General features: G+C 51.7%; 1 protein-coding gene across 1 annotated transcript; it reads right to left on the bottom strand.

Annotated features, from left to right (window-relative positions):
• Positions 1-275: 275 nt before the first annotated feature.
• AP2M1 (adaptor related protein complex 2 subunit mu 1) lies at positions 276-6722 on the bottom strand. The gene is made up of 11 exons (XM_007935923.2): positions 6649-6722; positions 4474-4739; positions 3642-3724; positions 3221-3226; positions 2892-3027; positions 2657-2798; positions 2049-2168; positions 1815-1950; positions 1615-1712; positions 1041-1152; positions 276-410 (listed from the first exon to the last, which is right to left on the bottom strand). The coding sequence occupies exons 1-11, from the start codon at positions 6720-6722 to the stop codon at positions 276-278; spliced, it is 1308 nt and encodes a 435-aa protein (XP_007934114.1).
• Between the last annotated feature and the right edge of the window lie 3566 nt (positions 6723-10288).

The following is a 10288-nucleotide window of genomic DNA, read 5'->3' as shown; positions in this document are numbered from 1 at the left end:
CCTGGCTTTGGTCACAGAACTCCTAATAGCCTGGCGCTAGGCCAGGACAGACAAGAATGGTGGAGCAGGAGCCCCAGAAACTCCCCCGTCCAGGGATCCCAGGGACTGCTCCACTAGTCCCGCTTCCAATGGGGTTGGTCCAGACCTAGACTCAGGGGCTGGTGCAAAGGGAAGGCGGCAAAGCAGGAGAGGAGGAGACACTGATGTGTGGCAGCCAGAGGCCTGGGCCTGTGGAAGAGGGTGAGTGGGGAGGCGGGCCAGCTGCCACTGGACAGCTAGCAGCGGGTCTCATAAATGCCGCTGCGGCCAATGTAGCGCACCCATTTGATGACATCGTGGTCGCTGTAGTTCAGCTTCGGTTCAAATACCTTCAAGTAGCGCACCTTGAGGCCAGACGGTGCGAATGGCACCTGGGCAAGAGACAGGTCCAGTTAGAAATGTGGCTTTCCTCTCACAGCCACTTTCCTCTGGCAAGTTCCACAGCCTACCTCATCTCCACAAATGTTTGAGTGACTGTGGTCCTAAAAGCTGGGGGATTGAGGGGGCTCTAAGTGGTTATTAAAGAGAGCATACACAAGAGTGGCCAGCACTCATCTTGGGTTTGAAGTTAGGCCTGCCTGTGATAAATGGAATCAATTCCTTTATCAGCAGGAGGTAGCAACTAAAGAATTGCTTTGGAACATATTTATCCTGCTCAGTATCATAGACGTAAAACGTAAGGTAGAGCAATAGGTCCAACATGCACAAAGCAAAGTCAGTCCATTTTCCTGTCTGTGAGTAAACTTTGTTTCTTAGCTGGCATTCAAATAATCTACATTTTCCCAAGAACAGCTTTATGACAAGTCAAAACAAGTCAGATTTTTGTCAGTGTGAGCACCAGTTTCTACTAGGAGCCTTGAAAGGACAAGAAATGGGTCTGTGAATTACAAAATCACTGATACTACCTAGGTTTCATTTTGCTCATCTGTAAGGTACAGAGATCTCGCACATTCTTCCCAGCATACCCCACCATAGCTCTATAGGCCTCTTCTCTGCCATACCTCAAAGTTCATGGAAATGGGGGGCCGAGCCCACTTCTTCTTGTCGTTGGTGGGTAGTAGCTCAATCTCTGCACTGATCTGCGACTCCTTCATGCCTGCCATTCGCTTGATCCTAGGAACACAGGAGCAATGGGCAGCAAGTGCCCCTGGTAGCCTGAGGCATTATTGGGGGGATACCCTTGGGCCACAAGGAGACCCCGGAGCTTGTGGGAGGTGGCAGGACAAGGAAAAGTGGTCAGGATCCTGCCAACTACTTGCTATGCAACCTGGGTCTGTTATTCTTACAGCACTATGTGCCATGGCATCTGCTTAGACTCATTGCATGCCATCCCACACACTCTTGTTTTTTCACAGAAGTATTATAGGGGCAAGTGGGGAAACATGAAAGCATCTTGAAAAATGAATGCATGGGTGAGCCCATATCCATGCTCACACAGAGGTGTAAGGGCTCAGAGGAGAAGCCAACACTTGTACCCCCCACTCCCCCACCACACAGAGAGAAGAAAAGATGAAACTTAACAGGAGGGTAACACTAAGGAATCTTGAGCCCCGCTGTGGTCTCATGAAGACTCACTTCCACACGATGGCATTCTCACTGGCCTTGTACTTGGCTTTGCCTTTCATGCAGATCACCTGCACCCCGCTTGTGTTCAGTGGGGTTGGGATCCTCACCTAGAAGTGGTACACCTGTCAGGAAGCTCATCAAGGCTCAACAGCGGCTGCCCTGACTCCTGAAGACAAGTTCTTCCCCTTCCCCAAACCCCTTGTCCTCACCTCAATCTTTTGAGCCAGTAATGAGGGCTTGAAGTTGGACTTGATGACGACCTTGACCTCCAGCTTGGTACGTCCCACTTCCCGTACTAGTGGGATCACCCGGAAAGGAAGGATGATGTCCTTGGTGGTACGATACCTTTGGAGACAGGGAGCAAGATTGGCATAGCAGAGCCTGTCCCACTCTCCTCCTGCTGGGCAGCATCCCCTTCCTTCCTCCTCACACCCCCAGGGTACCTCATGAGCTCAAACTCTCCATCTGGTGGGATGAAGCTGATGCTGCGTTCAGAGTCAAATTTGCTGAGTCGCACACACTGATGGAAGGTGCAGTCATCAATGGCAATTGATTGCTTCCCGCTGCAAGCAGGGACAGAAGATGACTCCTCAATGGCAATGGCACAGGAGAGTGGCAGATGTCAGGCTGGTAGACTACCCACCCCCAAAGGCTGCCAGAGCCCAGGCAAAGTTTGTACCACAGACTATGGAAAGCTCTCAGGAAGGCAACTTTCTGACCCAGGGGTCCCTGGCCCAGAGTTAGTGATGAATGGAAGCTTTGCCAGCTCATCCTCTCTTGGAGCCCTTTTATTTGGGACCACATGCTTCATATACCCTGTGCAGAGGACATCAATATGTACAGAAGAGGTCTTGGTCCTGGGAACCAAACAAAGGGACTTGCTCTCTGAGGACAGCTAGCACAGATATCAAGAGCAACCAGCCAAGCACTCCTCTGGGAGGACAGATTTTACATTATCGTGGAAATGAAAACCAGAAGTCAGTTGTGATTCATCAGGCCTCACTCAGCCCTGAGGGCAAACCCCTTCCACCAGCTTCCCTGCCTCAGGCACCTCTTGCTTGTTTCATCAGCTGTACCCTTGCCCTGCTTCTCAATGACAATCTTGTCATTCATCCCAAACTTGCACTCGGGCATGCCACTCAGGTAGCTCTTCATCACCACCCGGCCTGACACATGGGCGCTCAGCACCTGCCCTAGAGACAGACAGACACAGGGAAGCTGTTGAGTTGCAGGCAGGACCAGGACACTGCCCTAGCCTCTCTCTGGCCTCACATGAAAGCCCTCACCCTGTGGGGACATAAGCAGGTTCACACTTTCCAGCACATCCAGGAAGAGCTCATTCCGGCGATACTTGATGCCCTCTCGCCGCCAGCCGATCTGCCCTGTCACCTGGCTGGTGATCTGGGATTGCTCTTCTTTTGTCTATGTGGGGATAGAGATAAATAACAATGGCTTCACTCTTTCTCCTTTTCAATCACCCTGCCTCTATCCCCACTTCACCCTCATCCTCCTCCCTCCCTTCTAGTTCCCACCTTGTACTCCATCTTCCCCCATGGGGCAGGGCTGGGAAAAACAGAGCAAAGCTGCAAGGACGGAAGCTGAGGGAGCAACTTACCTGATGCTAGAGACCACAGGGCCATCGGAGTGCCCACAGGAAACAGCAGGGGAGCGCAGAAGGGAAGAAGTAGCAGAAAAGAAAAAAAGAAAGATCTGAAGCTTAGATCTTAGAGGAGGACCCAAGCTCCTTACTCCTGAGGAACAGTGGTAGTCCTCAAGAGCCCAAACCCTTCCCTCCCACCAGTGCAAAAGGAAACAGCTTAGCTGAATTCCCGGTAAGAAATGCTGAGTTGGCTGCTGCTAGGGTGGGAGAGGGCCACATAGGACAGCTAGGCCTGCAGTCATGGCAGAAGGCTCAGACTAGCACTTCCTGTCAGGGGTGGGTGGGCTGATGAGTCAGCCTGGACAAGGCTCAGAGACCAGCTGGGATGAAGAGAAGTTGGGCTCCACCCTGATTGTGGCCTGCACAACTTGAGTACCTGGCTCTTGATGCCTTGCTGAGTGATGAAGGTTTTCAGCGCCCCTGTCTCAGAGTTCTGTGGATAGCCAAAGTCCAGGATTTCTGCAAAAAGAGAGAACCATCAGCCCCTGGGAAAAGCAGAAGGCTCCCTCGTGCCAACTCCTCCCTGGGCCTGGGCCAAGGCCAGCACAGCTCCAGAGGACAGTGTGCAATCAGTTGCAGAAAAGCCTTCCAGCTTTCCAGCATTTACTCTGGGATCTGTGATTCATAAGTAAACATAATTAATATATCTTATTTTTTCAAAGAAAATTGGCAGAAAAGCCACATGGCCAGTGACAGGTCAAGAGGCCCTGGGCTCCTAGGAAAGAGAGACGGCTGGGAATAGAAAGACTCACCCTTGTACCCTACAGAGAATCAGCGATAACAATACACCTCTCTAAGAGGTCTGTAATATCTCACACCCTCCCCTAGGCTTTGAGGCAGCTGCTGAGATGAGACGCTGGGAGGACAATGAACCAAGGCCCAAACCCCAAAGGCAGGTAGATCAAGTCTGCTTAACTGCAGAAGGCCCAGCCCCTAAGCCCCAGAGTCAGGTTCCTAGCCCTGTGAAAAACCAAAACTTCTCCCCTACAATATCCTAGCCTGTCTCTTTGTCCCACTTTAGAGCAGCTTTTAGGTCTGGATTTGGACTGGCCTTCTCAGGAAAATACAGACCTTAGCCCAAGACACCAGATATTCTAGTAAGAAAGTTCAGAGAGCCCTGGGACCTCAGACTTGCTCCCACCTCCAGGCCATGCCCAAGCAAGTTCACCCCCCACCCTCAGCCTGCCACCGTGCCAGACCAGGCTTACCATCCAGCAGCTCATATATGAGCACAAAATTGTTCTTGATGTTCTCTTCACTGATCTTGCCAAAGTAGGCAGCCATTACGTCACACATCTTATAGAGGAATTCAAAGACCATGGCGGCATTGACATTCTGCTTGGTGACAGCCGCCAGCCAGATGTTGGACCGTTTGACATGGAAGAAGCTGGTACGAGCAATGTTGGTGACGGGGCTGCGCACCTGCTGCCGGGCATGGATAACATTGACCCGAAAGGCGTCCACTGCGTTCCTCCTGAGGGAAACGATGTATAGGGGCTGCTCAGCACCAAGCAAACCTCACCCCATGGAGGTCAACCACAGCTGCTAACAGCCCCACCCTCCTCAGTGCTGAAGTCTGCCACTCACTCTAAAGCCAATGCCTAAGCCACTGGGGTAGTTTCCTTCTCATGACTCCCAGTGTTGGCATGGGAGGAAGGCCAGAGCTGGGCTGGTGCGTGAACATCATGAAAAAAAGGGAAGTCAAGTAGCAATGACAGTAGAGCAGAGCAATGTCAATAAAGTGAAGTCCATCAGATTTAGGCAGGTATGTCCCTGATCTCCAGGCCTGGCTACAATTTCCCCACTATACTTCAGCTGCCATCTCTGTCTGGTTTCCCACTAAGCTCCAGACCCAGATGAGAAAGAGATCCTGTTACTTCTCCAATTCTCCCACTAGTGACCCCACCAGTGGGGAAACCAACTTCTTCTGAAGTTAGATAGTCATTATGATTTCAGAGAAGGATCTTGGGGAAGAAGTACTAAGGGGTCCTGGAAGTGTGCCACTCATTCTTGTCCAGGATCCAATTCCAAGGCAAGTTCAGGGAAAGAAAAAAGATGAGGGAAAACAATGATGGGGGGCAGGGCCCCCCACCCACCTGTGCCTGTGCAGCAGCTTAATAGGCCGCTTACCTATTGCTACGACAGCCAATGAGATGGGATGAGAGAAATGACGCCAGCAAGAAGAAGAGAGTGACAGCAACGAGAGAGAGAGGATTAGACACGGGACACACTGGGGTGGGCAGCACACCATGAGGTAAAAGCCAACCAGCAACAGCAAGAGTGGAGAGCATAGCCAGGCATGCAAGGTGGTGTGTACCTGGTCTTGGATTAACCAGGGTGGGGTGGGGAATGGAGGGAGGGAGTAGCCAGCCAGGTTCAGGCAGGCCAGGCACTGCCACTACTACAGCATGCCCCACCATCAGCCAATGGACAAACAGCCACCATGGACAAACAGCTACCAAGGCCAGGCCAGCCTATCAACTGGGAGGCCAAGCAACTGGGGATACTGCAACAGGCCCATTCAGTGACTGTTCACCTCAAGATCTTCAAGCAAGAAAACCAGGGCAGCAAGAACCAGAGTAATCTAATCTCATTAGAGCTGTTGAGGCTAAAGTATGTCTCCTTGTCAGGAAAGAAGAGTGGTGAGCAGAGTGGACTAGAGAGGTATGACTGTAGCTCTTTGTTAAGGCCTGAGGGACCCAGGATAAGGAGCTGTTCTGGGCCTGCTCTGATAGGCCAGAAAGGGCAGCATAGCCTTCCCACCCTTCCATCAATGACCTTAGAGGGCCTTAGGCTTGCCTCAGGCTTGCCTCAACCTCTCTTCCAGGAATGGCTCAGAGGAACTGAAATCAGGTGAGTCAGCAGCCTGATTCCTCTTGAGAAAGGGAGATGACAGAGAATTCTGCAGCCTGGAGAGGCTTTCAAGAGAATCCAATGGAGGCTCCCAACATGAGAGGGGCTTCTGAGAACAAAACTTAAAATGGATTAATAACTCCAGTCTGGCTACTAACTGCCATCACTGGAGACAGATCTCTCTCCTCCTCAAAGGAAGATTCAACCTGCAAAAGCAGTTGGCAAAAGCAACTGCCTCCAGCAACCAGTTGTGCCATTAAGGGAAACAAGGAGGATGAAGGGATAGGAGTCCCAAAACTTGTGGAGGCCACATTATTCCACAAATCTCACCTAGAGGCTTGCAAGCTAACTGCCAGGCTACCCACCACCAGACCCAAGGGGAACCAGGCTGGACTAGCTGAGCTTCCAGGATGCAGTGTGGGGAGAGAGTGGCCCAAGTCAGCCCTCTGGTGGGAACAGACCTGGTCCTGCATGCTGGGGAGGGGAGTTGAGGTGTCAGGGGGCACAGCTGGCTTAGCCAGGGGACTCACCCGATGTCATCTCGGTAGACCCGGGAGATGAGCACCTCCCCTTTGTGATTATAGATGAACAACCCTCCAATCATGGCGGCAGCTTAGTCTCCGCAGCCCATCGCTCTAAGAACAGACCTAGAACAGGTGGAGGCAGGGTAAGGGAAGGCCTCAGAACCCCCTGCCCACTTCCCCTGTGAGGCTGTGCAGGTCACTAGCTGGGCTTTTTTCCTAACTCAATCCTTTCAGCAAGTGACCCTACAGCTATCCCAGGCATGCCCCTCCCCTCAGCCAGGCTCCAGTTCCGGTTTTTCCCACACTGGAAGAGAGAAAAAAACTGAGGGGGCCTTGGGCCTAGAATTCTAAGGCCATTTGACCCTCCCTTTTCTGGGGCTAGGCCCAGAGTAGCCCCCTCCCACTCTTCCCAGTGCTGAGCTCAGCTAGGATCTTTTGGTGGGGGGGGCGCCAGTTCAGACTCTCACTCAGCCAATGAGTCACTGCAAGGCCTGCCTGCCCGCGGCTGCAGGAATGGCGGTAGGAATTATTCCAGATGGCTCAAGCCTGGGGCCCCAGGCACAACCTTAGAACACCCAGCCTCTCAGGCTCAACTAGCCTTCTGAGAAGGTGGCAGGGCCTGAACCTCCAGCTCTTTAATTCTCAGAAGCCTTAACATTCCAAGAAAGGGTGTGCAGGGTGAGCAGAGGAGGGAAGGGAGGCCTCTGGCCCTGACGTGAGTGTGGTTCCAACCTCTCCCAGGCAGCCAGATAAGCAGGCAAAAGAGCAGAGTAGAAAAGCCTTAGATCTTGCAGACTATACTTCAATGACCCAAGCCACTTCTTAGTTATTTTTGACTACCCTCCTTTCAAAAAGGGAGGATCCCTCTTAGTTCTATTGTGCAACAAAAATAAGGGCAGGGAGGGGGTAGGTTGCTAAAATGAAGAGATTCTTCCAGTTGAAATTCAGTGATTCCAGTCCAGACCCACCAACTAACTCATGTCTGGCCTGAGTGCCTATAAACAAAGGGCAGGGATATCAGAAATGCCTGAATTCTTCAAATTATTTGGGTCAAACAAATTGAGACTAAGAGAAGGGGTTAATTTGGCTTTAGATTTCCTGGATTAGTGCTGGTATTAATTTCACAGTGGGGACTTTGGGAGGCTTTTCTAAACTTTAAAATCAAGCCTCAGTGGTTGCGTTGTGTTATTGTTTTATTTAAATTTAAAATAACCCAGTCAAGGTCTCCTGGATCAGTGAGATTTCTCAGTGTGGTGGACACATCCCATCCCTCAGTCCCAAAGAAGCTGGGAGAAGAAATGCAAAATGGAAGTACAGTCCTGAGCAAAGAACCAAGTTCACAGGTATCAAGTGGTAGGTAGCTCTGAGCATTAGAGAAGCAGAGGTGGGGCCCAGGGCAGGAATGGAATATTTAGTTAAGGAATAAGATTGGCAGTAACAACAGCCAAGTAGTCTATTCCAGCAGTCCACAGCAGCAAACAACGCTGGTGGGGGCATGGAGAGGAGTGAGTTTCCAGACTGGAAAAGGTCAAGGTTTAGAGAGGAATAAACTAGCAGGGAGAGATTGACAGTGGTGCATATATATGGGAATGCTGGGAGGATGGAGCCTGTCTTGGGGTTTTAGGTGCAAAGGCATTAAGAGGTGGTGGGCTTTTCGCCCTAGGGAGGGGGCCACTGTAGAAAAGATGGTGCCATGGCGTGCGGGGGCTGTCACAGGTCTGAGGACGAAGAGCCGTGGAATGTCTATAAACTAAAAAGCGTCGCGAGGCGAATGGGGGTAGGCTTGTCACAGTCAATCCAAGGAGGCAGCACAGGGGGGGTGTCACTGTCCTAGGAAACGGGGGAAATTGTCTTTGAGATAGGACACCAAGGGACAAGGAGGTTGTCAGGATCCTAGGGAAAGGAGAGCCGCGCGGTGCACTGTTCTGGTAGGGTTCTAGTAGATATCCTTCTCACAGGAGGCGCCAGGCGGGTCAGGTGGAGGGCACCGCTCCCTGTTAGTCCGGCAACCGCGCCCCAGGCGCCCCCGCCCTGCCGTCAGCTCCCTCCCGGGTCTGAAGACTGAGGCCACTCCCGGGTGTGGGCAGCTTTCCGCGTAGCGCAGTGCAGAGAAAAGCAAAGCTGGACGGTAGGACAGGCGACCCGCGGCGCCTCCCCTACCCCGTAAGGCCAGATCCCGAGCTCACCTGGTGTCTGCAGCACCCCCTCGGCCTGGCCACTCTCCGGATCCCAAGATGTCCGCCCGCCCCCTGCTCGCCAGCCCGCTGCCTCTGCTTTCACCGCAGTGCCGCGGCCCCGCCTCGGCCTCAGCTGCGCGTGCGCACTCACTACACAACCACCGTCTACCGCTTAGACTACAAATCCCGTCAGGCCTCCCGGCCTTCTCGTTTACAATTATCTGGCAGCTAGGTTTATCAAAACTGCAATTACCGACTGCCTACGGGAAACCGCCCTGCATCTTCCGGGGATGGTCGTGGCTTATCACGCCACTCCTTAAATACACATCTCAGCAAACGCCTCTCCCTGTACCTAATTTGCCCCACTGAGCATTCTGGGAGTTGTAGTGTCTGCAATCCCTGCCTTATTGTTGTTAGTTGTTATTTGCCAACGAGTCGGCCCGACTCATAGCGACCCCTCCTTGGGTTTCCGAGGCAGTATCACTACGGAAGTAGGAATGCCCAACCTTCCTTCCGAGGAGTGGCTGGTGGGTTTGAATCGCCAGCCGTCTGGTTAGCAGTCAAGTGCCTTAGGCACTATGCTACCAGAGCTCCCCCTGCCTTATTATGAAACCCAAAACCCAAGAAGGGGTACAGAAAGGGAGGAGACGCTCAAAGCGTTAGTGTGGTTTAGTGAAAGCCTGTCGATAAAGTCTTGGATTGCTGTAGGCCTGTCCCGTCTCCGGAGTCCTCGGACCGGCTGTCCTTACTTTACACACACAATCTGGCTGAAGGGCTTATGATGAATTTGACTGCTAACATCACCTGATTATCACAAACTTTACTATATTATGTATTCCAGCCATGGACCTTTTCCCAGGTATCAAAATCCAAGAATATACGAAGGGAGGAGACAAATACTTGGAAGAAACTAGCTAAAGCTTTTCATGAATGTGCTTGTGTTCTACTTCAGCTATGTGACTGTAAGCGCCTCAAAGCCAGGAGCTCTGTGCTTTCAAGGGTGAGGAACATACATTGTTTAGAACATGTTTGGCGAGTTGAATTTAACTGGACATGGGATTTGGAACCCCTTCTCTGATGAACAGTTAAGCTTCATATCCAAGCTGAGAGGAGGAGACTGAGCCAACCTTCAAACATGAAAGTTCTCCTTGGCTCTTACAGGACATTGAAAAACCTCTACTGGCTCTTCTCCATCTGTAGGCAGACATACCCTGCTGCCTTCCCTGGGCAGGGCTGAGCTGGTCCTGGGAGGAAGTGCAAGAAAGAGCAAATTTGGTTGTCCCTAGCTTCCTCCTGCCAGAAACGAGAATGTGGAAAAATGAGGATCAGGTCTCTTCAAACCGTGGTCACAGCCTGCAGCGATTAAATGACTGAATACAGGTGACCTGGCATTCCAGGCTTCACTCCCACCTCTTAAAAAGCTTTGTCTTTTACACATATCATACTCCTTGCTATTGAGTTGATTCTGA

The sequence above is a fragment of the Orycteropus afer genome, unplaced genomic scaffold (genome assembly GCF_000298275.1).
Source record: "Orycteropus afer afer isolate SDZICR_OR568_19922 unplaced genomic scaffold, OryAfe1.0 scaffold00032, whole genome shotgun sequence".
Classification (NCBI taxonomy): Eukaryota; Metazoa; Chordata; class Mammalia; order Tubulidentata; family Orycteropodidae; genus Orycteropus; species Orycteropus afer.
The sequence above is the reverse complement of the archived record's forward strand: the minus strand, read 5'-3'. Positions and strand labels throughout refer to the sequence as shown.